The sequence below is a fragment of the Azolla caroliniana genome, unplaced genomic scaffold (genome assembly GCF_043228905.1).
Source record: "Azolla caroliniana isolate FFs.n. ecotype wild unplaced genomic scaffold, voAzoCaro1.0.p SCAF_2, whole genome shotgun sequence".
Taxonomy (NCBI): Eukaryota; Viridiplantae; Streptophyta; class Polypodiopsida; order Salviniales; family Salviniaceae; genus Azolla; species Azolla caroliniana.
This window is the reverse complement of record NW_028230437.1, coordinates 5,165,003-5,183,290: the sequence shown is the minus strand read 5'-3', so window position 1 is coordinate 5,183,290 and position 18,288 is coordinate 5,165,003. Positions and strand designations below refer to the sequence as shown.

General features: G+C 39.8%; 1 protein-coding gene across 1 annotated transcript; it reads right to left on the bottom strand.

Moving 5' to 3' along the window:
• Window positions 1-10,590: 10,590 nt before the first annotated feature.
• Window positions 10,591-12,023, bottom strand: LOC147867194 (uncharacterized). Its single transcript, XM_087314980.1, has one exon. It carries the CDS (start codon window positions 11,692-11,694, stop codon window positions 10,621-10,623), a length of 1,074 nt encoding a protein of 357 aa, XP_087171106.1. The 5' UTR covers window positions 11,695-12,023; the 3' UTR covers window positions 10,591-10,620.
• Between the last annotated feature and the right edge of the window lie 6,265 nt (window positions 12,024-18,288).

The window sequence follows — 18,288 nt, the reverse complement described above, 5'->3', positions numbered from 1 at the left end:
GTTTGTCGAAACGGATACAGATTCTCTTCACCACGGCCCAGTCGGCCGTCAGCCCGTCATCGACTTGCTCCCAGTCCCTCGCATCCACCGACTTAACGAACAACAGGACACAATTTGTGTCTAGTACGGTCCGGTCGAGCGCCGAAAGACGCGCGAAGCGTTCTTCAAACTCCCGGAGGAGCACTGACGCGTTTCTCCCTTTTTCAGGGGTCTCTACCCATTCCATGAAGTCCCGTTTCGAGAGCCGAAGCGCGTCATCAAGCACGTATTTTTCGAGGAGCCGTTCTTCAAACTCCTCCCAGGTCCGGCTCTCAGCCCGTACCTCGAGCACCTCCGCATGGATGCCCGACATCGCCACCCGAGGGAACCTAGTCAGTCGCCTTTCTTCCGGAATGTCTCTCATTACCATCTCAGCCTGGTAGGCCTCCAAATAGCTCATGGCGTCCTTTCCACCAAACTGGCCTTTCGTGCCGACGACCGCTTCAATAGCCCTATCGAGGGCGCCTGCGCCTTCGCGCGCACTCACTATCTGATCCATAGCCGAAGCCATGGCTTCCGCGAGATCCGACCCCATCATGTCTCTATTCCTCTGCCGCCTAATCACGTCGGGTTCACCAAATATGTCGCGTTGTTACACGCGTGCGTGGGGAACGTGGCGGGACCACCGGGGTCTTGGTCCGAGAAATAGTTGAGAAGGAGGAGAGCGAAAAGGCAACAAACGCACTTGCACACGCACAGACACGGGAGCACACAGGAATCACAGTCCAACAACACAGCAAAATGAGACGACTAGAAGTCCGAGTATATGAACACGTATGTATATAAATATATATATATATATATATCGAGACGGTTACAACTAGCAGGCCAGCAAGGCGAACACCGACGCTTGTTCACTCACACACAAAAGAGCGAGATGGAGGCTCTGCCAGAAGCACACGGGCGTTCCACGGAGCAGAGTCAACCTCCCGAAAACCTGTGCAAAAATGGCTATGGAGAGTGGGCAGAGGAGAAGGGCTCGGTCCCAATCCGGCAGCACTTCGTCCTCTCTCTCACGCGCGCTCCCTTTTCCATTCCTCTCCCTCTCTTTTATAGCCCAAGGAGGGAGGCCGTTATCATCCGTTACATCATATTAATTCTCTGTCCTTTCGGACAGAGATACCACCCTCGATTCTCTCCCTATTGCATGTGTGCTACCTAGGATTTCACCTCAGCCGACTTGTACCTACCTACTTACTGTACAACGAAAAGTGTGCTCGCGTGTAAGGGCTGGTTTACACACGCTAAACTCGGTTTCCGCCAAGGGACGGTTTTCTTCATGACAACATGGCAACCGACACTGCCGGTGAGTTGTGGCACAAGAGGCTGTGTCACATGAGCGAGAAGGGGATGAAGAGGCTTGCAGACGACAACCTCATTCCAGTGAAGAACATGCGCTTGGAGAAGTGCACTGATTGTCTGGCCGGTAAACAAAACCCGACCTCCTTTCGATCGAGGCCACCGATGAGACGTAATGCACTACTGGAGTTAGTGCATACTAATGTATGTCAAGTGGACACGAAGTCACATGCCGGATCGCAGTACTTCGTGATGTTCATAGATGACCACAGCCGGAAGTTGTGGGCCACACCGTTGAAGACAAAGGGTAAGGTGTTATCCGTCTTCAAAGAGCTCCACGCGAGAGTTGAAAGAGAAACCAACCGGAAGCTGAAGGCGGTTCGAGCAGATAACGGAGGTGAATACCGGGGGCAGTTCGAGGAGTACTGTCGCTCGAAGGGAATCCGGCTCTAATTTACCATGTCGAAGACGCCGGAACTAAACGGGCTGGCCGAGAGGATGAACCGGACCATAATGGAGAGGGTTGGAGTATGTTGGTGCATGCAAAATTACCCAAGACGTTTTGGGCTGAGGCGTTGTCGACAGCGACGTATGTGATAAACAGATCACCCTCAGTGCCCTTGGATGGAGACACACCGCAGAAGGTGTGGACCGGGAAGGAAGTGTCCTACCGGCATCTGAAGGTGTTCGGGTATCTCGTGTATGTGCATATTGCTAAGGACTAGAGAGGAAAGTTGGATCCAAAGACCCGGCCATGCATATTCCTCGGATACGGCGATGATGAGTTCGGCTACCGAGTGTGGGATCTGGTTGACAAGAAGGCTTTCCGGAGTCGAGATATTATCTTCATGGAGGACAAGACTCTTGCCGACTAGGAGTTGGAGAAGAAGATAATGAACTCCGATGAGATTCGGACACACCCGGCTAAGAGCCGGTTGACACTCGAGGAACCAGCCGGTTACGGTGAGGATACCGAACCGGCAAAAGAAGAAGTAGAGGAAGCTCAAATCGGAACCGGCCAAGACCCCGAATCGTATTCGGATGAAGAACAAATAGTGGAGCCGGTTGCCGAAGGCCAAAGACGGAGATATCCGCTCAGAGAGAGAAGGGCCCCCCGGAGATTTCCGGATGCAGAGCATGTGCTGCTGACAGATGAGGGAGAGCCGGAAAGCTTCGAAGAAGCGAAGGATGACACCCACAACTGCAAATGGTTAAGTGCCATGCAACATGAGATGGATTCCCTGCATGAGAACCATACGTACGAATTGGTGGAGTTGCCGAAAGGAAAGCGGGCACTCCGAAACAAGTGGGTGTACAAGTTGAAACCGGGAGATGTCGGCAACCCCCCGAGATACAAAGCCAGGATCATGGTGAAGGGGTTCCAGCAGAAGAAGGGCGTAGACTTCGAAGAGATATTTGCCCCAGTAGTAAAGATGACCTCCATCCGGACGGTGCTGAGTATAGCGGCAAGCATGGACCTCGAGGTAGAGCAACTGGACGTGAAGACGGCATTCCTTCACGATGACCTCGAAGAGGAGATCTACATGCAGCAACCGGAAGGATTCGTGGAGAAAGGGAAGGAGCGCCTGGTTTGTCGGTTGAAGAAGAGCCTGTACGAACTGAAGCAGGCTCCCCGACAATGGTACCGGAAGTTCGACTCCTTCATGACAGATCAAGGGTACCACAAGACACAGGCTGATCACTGCGTGTTTGTGAAGAAGTTCGAATGAGGCGACTTCCTGATACTCCTTCTGTACGTGGACGACATGTTGATCGTCGGACGGGACCAAGCCAAAATACGGATGCTAAAGAAGGCTCTCAACCGAACTTTCGCAATGAAAGACTTGGGTCCGGCAAGACAGATCCTGGGGATGCATATCATCCGGAACCGGCCAACGAAGCAATTTCCGTTGTCACAGGAGAAATACATGACAAAGGTGCTTCAGCGGTTCAACATGTTAGAAGCGAAACCGGTCGGATTGACACTCCCGGCAAACTGCAGATTATCCGATAAGCAAAGCCCGAAGATGAAAGCAGAGAAGGTTGATATGATGAAGGTTCTATATGCCTCTGCCGTCGGGAGCTTAATGTACGCAATGGTGTGTACCCGACCGGATATAGGATACGCAGTCGGAGTGGTGAGCCGGTTTATGAGCAATCCCGGCAAGGAGCATTGGAACGCGGTCAAATGGATACTCCGGTACTTGAAGAGCACTTCGAACATGTGTCTCTGATTCGGCTCCGGTAAACCTCAACTTGACGGTTTTACCGATTCGGACATGTCGGCTGATGTGGATACCAGCCGGTCTACATCCGGGTATGTAATGACATATGCAGGGGGAGCTGTTTCGTGGCAGTCAAGGCTGCAGAAGACGGTTGCGTTGTCAACCACAAAGGCGAAGTACATGGCGGTTGTGGAAGCCGGCAAGGAAATATTATGGATGAAGGACTTCATCGGAGAGCTCGATATCTGGCAAGATGAATACCGGCTCTATTGTGATAGTCAAAGTGCCATCCACCTTGCTAAGAACGCAGCGTACCATTCCAAGACGAAGCACATCCAGCGTAGGTATCATTGGATCCGAGAGCGAGTAGAAGATCGAGAGTTCGCGCACACGGCCGAGAACGGGTCAGATATGCTGACCAAAGTACTGATACCCGACAAGCTGGATGCATGTCAGAAGCGGATCGGACTAGTAAGACATACCATGCCGGAGTGAAGGGGGAGTTTTTGTTAGGAAACAGGTCCCTCCGGATGGGAAGTGAGAAGAATACTGTTGATGAGCAAACCAGATGTGGAGTACCCGGCAACGGAAGACCCGGTGAGAACCGGATGACGAGTACCCGGCAAGAGCCAGATGGTGAAGGCCCGGCGAGAAGTGCTCACCGGATGAAGGGACATATTCGTAAATATGTTTTCTGAGAGTTCGTCGGGGCTATATTTGTAAATAGCCGAAAAGTCATATTAGTATAAATATGACTTAGGGCAAACTTAGTGATGTTGTAGTTGTTATTCTTGTTGGTGCAAGATTTGAGTGCGTAACTGTGTACAGAGAGAGAGAGAGAGAGGAAGAGGTTGTTGCCTCTGTTGTAACCGCCGCCTGTGGCGAAGATAGCAAGCTCGAGGTCGTTGCCTCGATGCTTTACTATTGTACATTGTGATATAGTGATAGTTTGCAGTTTGTGGGCTGCCGTGGTTTTCCCTAGTTTGAGTTTTCCCACGTTAACATCCTGTGTACTCTTCTCTTCACTGTGTCATGTGTTCATTACCCGTTTTCTGTGTTTGATCCTAGGCTCGGTTGTGGCCGAGCGTTGTTCATCGAGAGCGTGTATTCCTGTCACTCCAAACTATTAGATACCCCGGATGTAAAGAGACTAGGTAGGTATATCTTAGAGCTAAAACAACATAGGGAGAATAAATTACAAAGTGTTAACCATAACCCTTTTACTATTCATCAACATGTACAACTAGTGTAATTTTTCAGGAACAAGGGGAGACGATGAATGTAGATACACTTACGCCGCTCGGCCTCTCTCTTGAGGAAGCAAAAATGCAAAGGGCAACCAAACGCTCTCAAATGTTAGGCTTCAAAACAAGTCGACATCGAGTGGAAAAGATTAAGAAGATAAGGGAACGTGAGCTACGTCGACTAGAAGCTATGGTTGGGGTACCTTTTACATTGGGACCATGGGCCACATCCACATCGAAACCCTTTGACCTCCCGCTTCTCTTCGAGAGACTAGGATGGAAATGAAATTAAGCCTAGTATAACATCATTTTCATTGTAGAACATGTTTTTTATATAGAACATGTTTGTTATTTTACTAGAACTTTTTACCTTAAAACTCTATTTTTATCTTATTTTTATTTTTATTTTTTACTTTCGATGAATGGGTAAATATCCCATTTTTTGTTGTAAACCATTTGTCTCATGGGCCAATTTTGGCCTTGGAAAACGTTAATATATCTTTCTCTCTCTCTCTCTCTCTATACAACAATTAGAATTATCACAACTCTATCTCAACGGTATTGCCCTAGCTATTTGCAAATATGGCCCCAAAGGCACATAGGAACATATTTACCAATATGTCCCTTCTCATAGTTCACCTCGGATCTGGCTGAACCCCTTCCGGGTCCATCCGGTCCGACTCCTTGCTTCAGCTCGTCCTACCCCATCCGGATGGACCAAATTCCCAACAATGTTCAACATGATGATGTTTAAAATGATTTTTCCCATGCAAAAATTGATGGTATTCAGGCTTAACAATCATAGAGAAGATTTATGCCTCCAAACTACCTAGCAGATTTATTGATTTTGCAATGCTAACAAATATGGGTGAACCTTTGTTTTCATAAAGCCATATCATTGTGATGATGTCACTCACACCATGCCTCAAAAAGATTTGAACCCACAACCTTGTTGTACACATGTCAAATACTTAATCATTGTACTAATATTCTTATTTGTATAGCTTTTAGAATATATAATCTAATATCATAGGAATATTCTATATTACTCTACATTCTAGAATAACCTAGAATCTTCTAGAGCGTTCTATACACTAGAAACTTCTAGAATACTCTAGAAACCTTCTTGATTATTCTACATTTTAGGATGACCTAGAATAATCTAGAGTGTTCTCTATTACTTATAAATAGGGATCTATCAATCATCCCAAACTTAAATGGGTTCAATGCCATTTTGTAGCACTCTATTGCCTACTGCTTGTAATCCATTTTACTCTGCAATACAATATTTCCCTTTCTCTCTCTCTCTCTCTCTTGACAGTTTGAACCAATTTTTTTCATTTCTTCCTCTTCCACAAAACCCTAACAAGTTCTCTTCTTCCTTCTCCTCTCCCCTCGTAAGCTATGGAGGTTGTGAGCAAACATGAGTATATGTGTGTTCTTTCTGAGCTCGACATGCTCATGAATAAATTTGTGGCATTAGAGCATGAAAATCAAAGGCTACTTGGAGACCTACAACATGTGAGCGCCGAAAAAGCTCAACAATATGAAGAATTATCACAACGGGTTCACCAACTCGAGGCAAATATATTATCATTACGAGAACAAGCGTCAAGGGCTCAAAACTCCCCTAAAGAACCAAAGATTAGCCTCCCCGTCAAGTTTGATGGTACAAGGTCTTTATTTCGAGGCTTTTTTAATCAAGTTCGTTTGGTTATTCAGCTACATCCCAATCGGTATCCAACTGATGATGTTCGTGTGGGATTAGTGGGAACTTTCATATGCGGTACGGCGTTAGCATGGTTCACACCACTTCTCGAGAAGAAATTGTTGTTGATGGAGGATTTCGAGGCATTTGTTAAGGAGCTTCAAGCTAGTTTCGGAGACACCAACAGGACTAGGACAAGGATAAACAAGATTCGAAGGCTCCAACAAGGAGATCGTCCCGCGTCGGCTTACGCAGCTAATTTTCGTCTCTTGGCATGCGATATCCTTGGGATGAGACGGCCTTAATGGATCAATTCTGTGAAGGTTTGCGAAATGATGTCAAAGATCTTCTTCTTACTTTCCTTGAAGATCTGAAGTCGCTTACAAAGGCCATTAGTCGAGCTGTGCGATGTGATAATCGCCTATTTGAGCGACGTTCTGAGCGCCAACAAATGTTACGCCACCAACTAGAACAGACTTACGCTTCCGTAGTCGCAACGCCTCCACAAGTTTCTAGAACCTTTACAAGGGATGACCCAACTCCGATGGAAATAGAGTCAACACAATGTCATGGGCCTTTATCAGATGTTGAGAAACAATGTCGTCGAGCGCATTGCCTATGCCTATATTGTGGCAGTCCAAGACATATAGCTGTAAATTGTCCACATAAACCTAGATGTCAAGTATACCAAGTAAGTGCCCATGACAACCCTACTTCGAGTTCCATTGTTACTTCTAATAACATAAGTAAGCCTCATAGTCCATGCCATGAAAATAGATTCGATGTCTTGAGCCAATTAGAGGATGTGTTAAACGAGTAAGTCCGGCCAAAATAGGAGCCATTTGGTTGGACCATCCTAACTATGTAGAGTTAGTTCCTAGTCGTGACTCCCTTTCATCAAATCAAGTGAGTCGAGTTTTTTCTGCACAAGTCGAGCTTACCACATCTACATGTCATCGAGTCCTAGCCTCTGCCCTCCTAGATTCTGGAGCCAACTCTTGTTTCATGGATCATGAATATGCCTTGTCACAAAACATCATCTTGAATAAGCTCGCAAGCCCAGTAGTCGTAGGAGTCATTGATGGCCGTCCCATAGCATCAGGAGATATAGTCGAGGAGTTTGAGCCAATTCGGATAGTTCTTGGCGATTTGGCAAGCATAATCTCTTTCAACATTATTTGCAGTCCAGAACACCCAATAGTGCTAGGTCTCCCTTGGTTTGAACTCCATAACCCGAAGATTGATTGGATGAAAAGAACAATTGAGGAAACCCGGGAAAAAAGCACAAACCCCGCATCCCTCTCTCCGACATGTGATACTAGATCCCCAGAGTTATCGACCATCTCTCTATGGCAATTGTGTGAGGAAGGGGGGAACGAGACCACGTTCGTCTTCGCAATAGTAGCAACTCCATCATCCACTTTACATGAAGCGAACATTAAACTACCAGAGAAATATAAAGAGTTCTCAAATGTCTTTGATAAGGTGAAGGCTAATACATTGTCGGAGCATCGGCCATATGACTGCCCTATTGACTTACAACCAAGGAAAGAACCTCCATGGGGCCTAATTTATAATCTCTCCCTTGTAGAGCTAGAGACTTTGTGGGAATATATTGATGAGAATCTAGCAAATGGATTCATTCGGCATTCTAGATCCCCTACGGGCGCACCTATCTTCTTCGTCAAGAAAAAGAATGGAACTCTTCGGTTGGTCGTGGATTATTGAGGGCTAAACAAAGTGACTATCCGAAATAGATATGCTCTACCGTTAATCCCAAATCTTTTGGAATGTCTCAGTGGAGCAAAATATTTCACAAAGTTAGACCTTCGCGGTGCATATAATCTACTTTGGATTCGCCCGGGGGATGAATGGAAGACAGCTTTTCACACTCGCTATGGTCATTTTGAGTATATTGTGATGCCATTCAGTCTCACGAATGCACTTGCAGTTTTCCAACATATGGCGAATGATATTTTTTGAGATTTTCTCGATATCTTCACTATAGTTTACCTGGATGATATTCTAATCTACTCGAAGACCCAAGAGAAGCATGATGAACATGTTCATCAGGTACTATGTTGACTCTGAGAATATGGTCTCTATGCAAAATTAGAAAAGTGTAGTTTCGGCCAGAATCAAGTGGAATTTTTGGGGGCACGTCCCCTTGCGATTGCGGTATCAACCGCAAATTCTATATTCAGGAAGCATTGATGAGGGTGTGGCACAAGAAGACCATGTAGGTTTGAATGTCGTGAGTTGAGGAAGCTAGAGAGTGCTTCTACGTATAATAGAATCGAACGTCTCTTTTGAGTTGCATGTTGAAAGTTGAATTGACTTTTTAAGGTAAGGTGGCTTTTGCACTAGATTGGCATTTGGATAAAATTATAATATTATTTTTATGATTCTCTTTTAAGGATGCATTGTACTCATGTGCAACATTATTCTTTTTTCCCTAAGTGTATGGTCTTGTTTAACATGTTGTGTATAAGTAGATAGAAGATGTATGTTTCATATCTTCATAATATACCGCCTAGACATACACACACATTTGGTGTGTGAATTTTTTGTAATGCAATGTTGTAAACTTGTATCTCAATAAAACAACATGCATTGCACAATGCACAAATTAATCTTATATGAACTCACGACAAGCACTAAATACATGCGGTGTAAGTAGATAGAAGATGTATCATATCTTCATAATATAGGGCCTGGACATCCACACACATCTTATGTGTAAATTTTTTGTAATGCAAAGTTATATCTCAACAAAACAACATGCATTGTACAATGCACAAATTAATCTTAAATGAACACACAACAAGCACTAAATACAATGATACACATTACTTTGTCCTTTTCCACAAAGTTTCACCAACCATGATAAGGCTTCAGAACAATTACATATGAATAAATACTTTATGGAATTAGATTGTTTATGAAACTTTGAGATCTCTCGGAAATATGCAAACAATTTTTAGGAGTCATCGGAAAGCTACTAGAAACGACATTATGTAATACACTAAATTGAGAGTCTATATCATCATTTGATCCATGGATAACCTATAGACCAAATATAAGGCAAATTTTGATTTAATGCCTTGTATCATGGGTAATGTTAATCCAATTGGTAATATTGTTCAAACATATTGCCTCATGCCCCTCACCAAAAGTGAATACAATCCCATGTTCTTCCACATACATTTTGCAAAGAGATGCGATGAAAGAACTCACATACTCCTATTCCCTTGTGGGTCAACTACGCATTAATTGATTTACTTTAGTGCCATTTACAATATTGCAAAGTTAACATAAGTGAGAAAATTGAACGAAATATAGAGTAATAATTTAATCAACATAGTGATTATAAATGTAATCAAAGTACTTAACATTATGATTGAGTAACTACATTATAAAGACGACATAATCTAATTCAATGATGTGTTGTCGTATTTTTCGCAGATAATAATAGGTCATTAATATGGCGACTAAAATTTGAGCTTTTGACATGTTAAATTTATTTACTCTCTTCCCACATGGTAGACTAGTTTTTCTTGGATAGGATTCCTTTAGTTTCACGAGAAAAACATATCAATATATGCCTTCAAAGTTCTTAAAAGATTGATCATATATGTCACAATAACTTTCTACCTAAAATCTTAAGGCAAATGTATGTCACAATTTGTACATTAAAGTCATATGCATAAAGGCGTCCATCTATATTCTATTTATTGTTTCTTACATCTATTTATAATGTCACCTTTGCCACAAATACATAATAAACCCCCACAATCGACATGGTCTAACACTAGGTTTACTTGCATAGACATAGACAAGCTAGAAAACCATGTGTTTGCCCAACCAAGTTCTCATGTTTTATTTAACAACGATTCATTATTCTAGTGGAATCATGAACATTTGGGGTGTTGCTTTTGTACAACATTGTCTCTTATGAAATTCTGGTTTAAAATGTTTATAACACTCAACCATTAAAGCTTTAAATATCTTTTTTGTAACGAGCACATATGGCATCACATACCATTGTACCTCATATTAAATAGTTTTGTTCAAGTAAATAAACTAAAGTTATTATTTGTGTTGTTTAATCCACTTTCCATACATAAAGCAACAAGGAAAAACCTGGATTCGTTTCATTAATATCCATGGTATTCGTAGACGAACTAGATGTATGTTGCCATTGGAAAAGAGATGAGCTACTGGTGGCCAAACTCGACCATGATTTAGAACTAGACATAGATCTTGTTTGGAACATGAAGATAGCATAATCATCACTAGTGGGACTAAAAAGCCAATTATGGACATCCCAAAACAGTTCTATAGGGAGCCCATCCACTAGAATTGTTTGGTTTCCACGGAATTTCCACACAAGCCTCTTCACATGGACCACAAGGTGTTTATCGACCCAAATAGACAACAATGGATCCCGAGCTTTAGCATCGCACTCAATGAGTATGTTGTGAATATGACCGTTTTCTTTGAATCTAGTACTCGTGGAATACAACCTTCGGCCGAAGATATGTTCTCTTCTTGATATCAACGTAGTTTGGATTGAGAATGGCATATTCTCAAACGTTGCATCCAATGGCATGTCCCCAAGCAACAACAAAACATGTTCAGAATTATAAATGAGTGCAAAGAAGAAGCACCCTAAGGGTTCCGGGCTCGATGCAAAGTAAGTAGCATTGGAGAGGTCCCAAAATGCATCCACGACACAAGAAGGCCCGAATGTTAGTGTTTTGCTCCCTTTCTTTCTTCCAAAGAGCCATGATTTCGTGACAACATTAGAGTGCCTACTAGTTTGGGACCATGGTTTCATATTTGTGCTTACAGATGTACTTGGAGCACCTCCACAATTAAAGGTTGTTATAATAGCCTTATCCAATGATATGCAATCCTTGACATGGAGTGATAAACCAATGCCTCCATAGCTCTTGCTCCATGCAAGAGTGATGACGTACAAGACACCATCGATCTCGATATGATATTCAAACGCCACCGTTCTCTCAAATGTTCTTGTAATGTTGGCATTTGTCCTACAGTACGGGAATGAGGATGGCTTATGAATTGTCAGAAGTCTCACAATTTCACACTTACCATTTCCATCACCATTGCCGAGGCCACCCCTCGGGCCGAAACATGATGGTAGTTCAAGCATCCACTTAAATTGCTTAGTATTCAACGAAGGGAAGAAAGATGGTTCTATGTATTAATTATGTACATTAAACATTAAATCTCAATACAATACCCTATATTTTCTATATGCCATATGGAGAAAGTTTGATTGGCTACAGAGAGATTTGATGAGGGAGGTGTATACATTGGCTAGCAAAGGAATTAAAATCAAATTAATGAGAATGGTTAAGGTGAGGTTTTGGGAAGTTATAAATAGATTGATTAATTAAGATGAGGGTGGGGAGTTAATGAGTGAAGTCATTCGTTAGTAAAGAAAGAGTGGCAAATTATTAAAAGGCCCTTGGGACAAAAAAGCACTAGTGTCCCTTGGGCTTAGAAAGTAGAACTATATATATAGGTAGTAGTACTATACTACTATATATTATATAGATAGAAAGATATATATAGACATATTCTTAGCCTTTAGGTGCCTAATACCTTTGATAACTATTAACACTTTGAACTGTATGTATTGTTCTCAAGTAACATTTCATCTTAACATTCGCTCCAAAATAACATCTTGCTCAAAATTGTTAAGGATCCCCAATCCTCTCCCAAACACTCTCGATACAAAGAGGGATTGGACATTGGCCAATAGTTTTTTAAAGCAATTTAAAACGCTCGTGTTCCCAATTGGATTCACACCATTTGATTTGACAATTAGTACCAAAACATTGAATCAAGTTCTCCACTTCTTGTTTAGTCTAGAGTGACCAAGCATGCATGTGTCACTCGAAGAGATGATCCTTGAATGTGTATATGAGTTATCATAATCAACCAGACATATTTTAGAGCTCGAATTGTAGATTCAAGAGTGGATATCAACATTGGTTGATGTCACCTTACACTGATTCTTGACGGGAGTCTTGGGGAAATTTCATGGCATATTCATAAGTTTAGACTAAAGCGTTTTCCTTCTTGAAGTGCGAAGGAGGATTCTTAGGTTTAGAGTGTATCATGTACAAACTCAAAATACTTATGTGCTAATATATGAGCAAATCATTTAATTTCTATTTCAATGTGTCAATATGTGATCAGATGTTGGAGGGTTTAACCTCTTTATGTGCCAAGATGTTGTTTGTTTACAACGTTATCCATCAAACTAGTCACCAACTTATTCAATGGTAAAGAGTCTTATCAACAAACCCTAGAACTTGTATATCTAAAGTGTACTATTGAACTATTATCCACTAATAGTCTAATGTTGTGCTGCGTGCAATGACAATACTTATATTTTACTCACTCCCAAGCTTGAAACGAAATTAATAAGTTCCAAATCCATAAAGTGATACCATACCATTCATTCTCATTCTACAAACCCTAAACAAGAATACAAAATATTGATAATATTGTGATTGTAAATTTAATATCTCATCAAATGTAGCATAAATTTTTGTGATTATATTCTAATAGCAAAGCCTCAAGTTAGATGTTTTCTTCGATTCTTGTGAAATTTCTTGTCAAATCCATTCAACCTATTGTGGGTGTCGACTTAAAGTTTTTTCATTTATTCAAAGTTCGTGTGAAATTTCTTGTCAAATCACCTCAACCAATCTTTTGTTGTCATTGCCTTCTAACAGGACAATGTTCCTTTTGTTGTGGAGAACATGTCAATGTCTAACTTCATTGTCATAAAGCGCTTGCTAATGAGCCAATTCTTAGTAATTTCCTTGAGAAAATTCTGAATGTGCATCATCTCAAACTGAACATGTAAACAATGATTATAGTCCATTCAACATCACACCCATTTCTCGAGACTTGAACCTACAAACTTGTGTTGAAGAGCGCAACCTTCAGCACTATAGAATCACGCTTATATACTTTAGTTTTATAAGTATATAATCCATCATTTCTTGGGATCTATGGTGTTTGGTATATGGTAAATAAACACTATGATTTCACAAAGTGCACACAATTTGTCAATATATCTTTTGCTAGGCAACCACATTCTTATGTTAACGTACATTTGTTTTAAATCAAGTCCTACATCCTTCTCAACTTGTTGTCTAGATATTATATTTGTTTTAAACAATATGTTACGTCCTTTGCAAAATCTCATTGTAACATTAAAGTTTAGATAAACACTCACATCACATTTGAAACCTTGCTAAGGTCAAGAGGTACAAAACCTAATCATTATGATCATTGATACTTGTTGATAGTATTCAAACCATGTGCTCAATTATCCTAAGATTGTCGATAACAAGAGCTTTCAACATGAGTGAATATTGATGTTACCAAAGCCATCTACTCAAACCTTTTGTGCGTCAAAGACCTTTACAAAATTAATGGTTGTGGCGCTTTTTTAAAGAAGAAAGTTGAAACAACAAAGGTATATTCCCAACTCAAAAAAAAGTTATTGCATAAAGAAAAAAAACACATACACACATTACATTGGCATGAATATGTTATATAACATAGATAGAATTTTAGTACCCCAAATCCTTCCATGGTAGACTAGTGATGCACAAGAAGTGTGACTCTCACCATGTGTTAGTATTATCTAGACGTAATTAAGTTGAAAGGCATTCATGTCCTTTCGATGATCGACCTATAGAGGGACGCATAGTCCAATATTCAAAGGTTTTACCGATGGGGATAAACACACATTGGCGAATTTGAACTTATTCAGAAGTACTTATTCATAACTAGTATAACTCATACAAGGGATCATTCAATGTTTCCATTTGCAAGTTTTGGTGAATATGTTCTAAGTACATGTACACATAACTCATTGGTATTATAAGTCAAAGATTGACATGTTTAATTCGTGGATAACCATTTGGTGTTGACCATAGTCAAGATGCTTGTATGGTTTAGACATAAGGCTTTTAGTCATTATGAAAGGATTTTTCAGCACCCTTATGGAAGCTCTCTTATCACCCATTTGGTTCTCCCCTCCACCATGAATAGGAACGTGGTAAGGCTCCTCAAGAACCTACACCTAACTATACATCAATGGAGTCAATTCAGCCCAAAAATAGGCCCACTACCTTAGTGGACAACCACTTGGTTTGGACATAGTCTCTATGTTTTGATGTAGACATAGGCGTAGAGTTAAACTTAAAAGTTATACATGGCTACCTACTATGTTAGGCATTTACTCTTGATTTTCGTAGTCGTGGTCTTTAGTGTGGGACAATACCATCCTTAATCTAAGGTTGTAGGCCACACCTTGGCACTAATTGGTTTAATGGAGATCTTACCTCTCTTGTATCTCCATCTTAAAATTGATCACTTTATTAGTTTCTTGTACAAAAAGGTCACTAATCTAGATATAAATACATCTCACACAACATAATTACTGATCTATCCAATTATTGGTAAAGTATCCACATGGATATGAAGACAACATCATCCGCATCACAACTTATTGCCTTGTCTACCAAAAGGAAGCATGATGAATAGTGGGTGGTCCTCCTTCAAGATCAAGATAACATATGCAACATCAAGAACGAGATTAGTTCACCTAAGAATCCTATTATCACACAATGGAAGCTTCTCAAGTATGGTGGTAGATATATGGTGCCAACAATTAATGAGGTCCTTTTCTATATGTTTACACAAAATTAAAGGAGTGCCCTTTTATCAACATAGGCTCGTTCAGTTCAACTATCGTTGTATGAAAGCAATCTATGATGTTTGCATTTCATTTAGAAAACCTACCTTTGTAGGTAAATGGTACAATTCCATCCATTTTTGTTCTTCACTCAATCAATGTCTATTTCAAATCATTCATAAATATGTATATGGACATGATATGTTTCTACATTACAAATTACAATGTATATGTGCACTGTATTATTTTTGTTCTCCATCCGAATCCAATAATAAGTCCCATCATACATACAAATTTCCAAATAAATCTTGGAGGATAAAAAATGTTATCGTGCGTTTTTGGGGTTTTTGAAAGATCCACATACATCCAATACTTGCAAAGAGAAATGCTGAATAGAAAATCTATTAATGTTTTGTACCTTTTCATGAAAGTCTAATGTTTATGAAAATACAAGTCACGAGAAAATGTTGAAGCTTGGTGGAGAGGCTAATGAAAGGTATAAACATTGTATTATGTATATATTCCTACTCCCACTAATATGATGAAGGAAGTCCTTATATATTGCATACTCCATATTGATTCTTGAGAAGAAATAATGAGAGTTTGTACTCAGCCAATTTTGGGCATCAATTTGTACATTGGTGGGATAGATTATGTTGGAACTTTGAAAATGATGACATGCAATACGTGCCTGTGAATCCCAAGGTATTTGTGTTAAGTAATCCTAACTTATAAGCCTAAGGAGGAGAGGGACATTTATCACTTGTAAGATCGCTCTCTAATGTACAATGATGAAATGAAGTAGCATTCTCAAAATGGTATATCTTGTAAAATAAGAAAAACGCATCGTGAAATGAAATAATAAGAAAAACGTACCATAACATGAAACATGTAAAATTGTGATATCATTATATCAATATGTATAGTGGGCATGTCTCATTTCTCTTTGGTCCCTAGCTATTTCAAATTCAAAACCTCGGTTTCAGCCTTCAGGTGTCATATGAACCTTGAAACAATTAGACAAATTAAAAATAGCCCAAAAGATATACACAAAGCCACAATTACACAACATACATAAACATACACTCAATGGGTAAGGTCTCGTTTACAACAATCAGATTTCACATCGGGGATATCGTTCATGTACTTCCAAAACTAAGCATTGCATGCAAAAACACAATTTGAATGTGAAAGCATTGCCTTTATACTTAATTTCATGTTGGAACCACTAGCAGCAGTTAATTTGGTATTCTTATGCACAAAGTCAATGCGGTCCTCGATTTTCTTTTCAATGATAAATTGTATCGAGTTTCAGAAGAAAACTATTTTCATAGGATACATGTGTGTCATACATATCACATGTTCTCAATAAGTATGTATGTACATACATATTTGTCTATTATGTGATATTTAATCGATTAAAAGATTTTGATCTAGTTTTACAAATCATTGCACAAACTTCAACCGCATTAACCATCTACAAACCAACCCCAAATAGCAATGCACACTTGAGTTTGTAAATTTCAAGAAAACATGGGATCATGATCATGAAATTGTGAATAAAATACATGCATAAAACTCTAATTGTTAGATGTATATCTAGCAATAATGGAAGGTTTGATTTCAACGATTGAATTTATGTTGTTTGTATTACTATCAATACATTATACAACTTGTAACATCCAATGTATGATGTGATCAAGGCAACATAAGGACTATTTTACAAGTTGTAACATTTGGTTAAACATGCAATACAATATAGTGTGTTACGGAAATACAAGATGAGATCTTGCAAATATTATAGCCCTTCTTGGACTTGCAACCTATATCTAACCTACCTCAACTAAATGCTTTTATAGACCTTAAACCTGTAAGATCAAGTAGAAGATCTCAATATTCAATGATATGGAGATTCATCTTTTTGTTGAGATCTTTTCCTTTATACTGTTATATGCTTAACTGTTGTCTTTATACATCCCGAAGAAATTACGATTGTATACAAACATAATTGTGGGCATTACACATCTACATGTATTACAAGTTAGATATGCTTAATGGCCCACCCTTTTTAAGTGTCATTATTGTTCCATTGTACCAAACTTGCAAAGTTGTCATCATGAGGGAAAGCATATTTGTCTAATAGATAAGGTGATGAACCTATAATTTGGGCAAGATAAAGCAATTTAGTTCATCCTTCATGTTGAGAAAAGTCTAACAGTACCATAAGGCAGGAGGTCTGAGGATGTAGAGAGAAAAGGTCGTTGATGACTCCAACAAACATAAATGTTGAAATAAACATCAAGGGGCTCAGGATTTAGGCTACAAAAATAAATACTTGATGAGCTCCCAAATTGTGTATGCATACTCGCAAAAGAGCACACACCCATGAAGAAGAAATTTTGAGAAATGTACACACCTAATTAATATCATTTCACTTTCAAATATGTAATGATTATATATTCCTTGCCATTTATACATGACCTTGAACAGAATGCATTCAAATTTAAACGGAATTGAAATCATTAAACATTTGTTATGTTTGAACATGTAAACTACCGTATGATTTAACGCATCGTACTAGGATATAATCAAAATCTCGAATATATGTTACAAACAAAAGATTACTAGAACACTCAAAAGCATCTCGTTGAACACACCAAACATATCTAAAATAATGGGAAAAAAGGGATAAAATATATTAACATAAAGAGTGTTGGCAATAGTTAGTTCGTGCAAAATGTTGATCACAAACATTTTCTAAGGAATATTGGTGATAGACATGTTGTAAAAAAAATCAGAAATCAATTTGATAGATGAACGTGTAATACAATATCTATTATTGTCCACATGGAAGGAAGCAATCCATGACACTAATGGAGCATTTAAAGGATTCTCGTGTCTCACATAGTATAGGAAACCATGCAATGAGTTAATTTACTAATGATGTTTGGTTACTCGCAATGAGAGTTTTGAATTATATGTGGTTCTTCAAGAGCATGATCAAAAACTCTTTTGTAA

Coding starts and splice junctions, on each gene's coding strand:
- LOC147867194 (XM_087314980.1), bottom strand. CDS start 11,694: ATGCTTGAACTACCATCATGTTTCGGCCCGAGGGGTGGCCTCGGCAAT.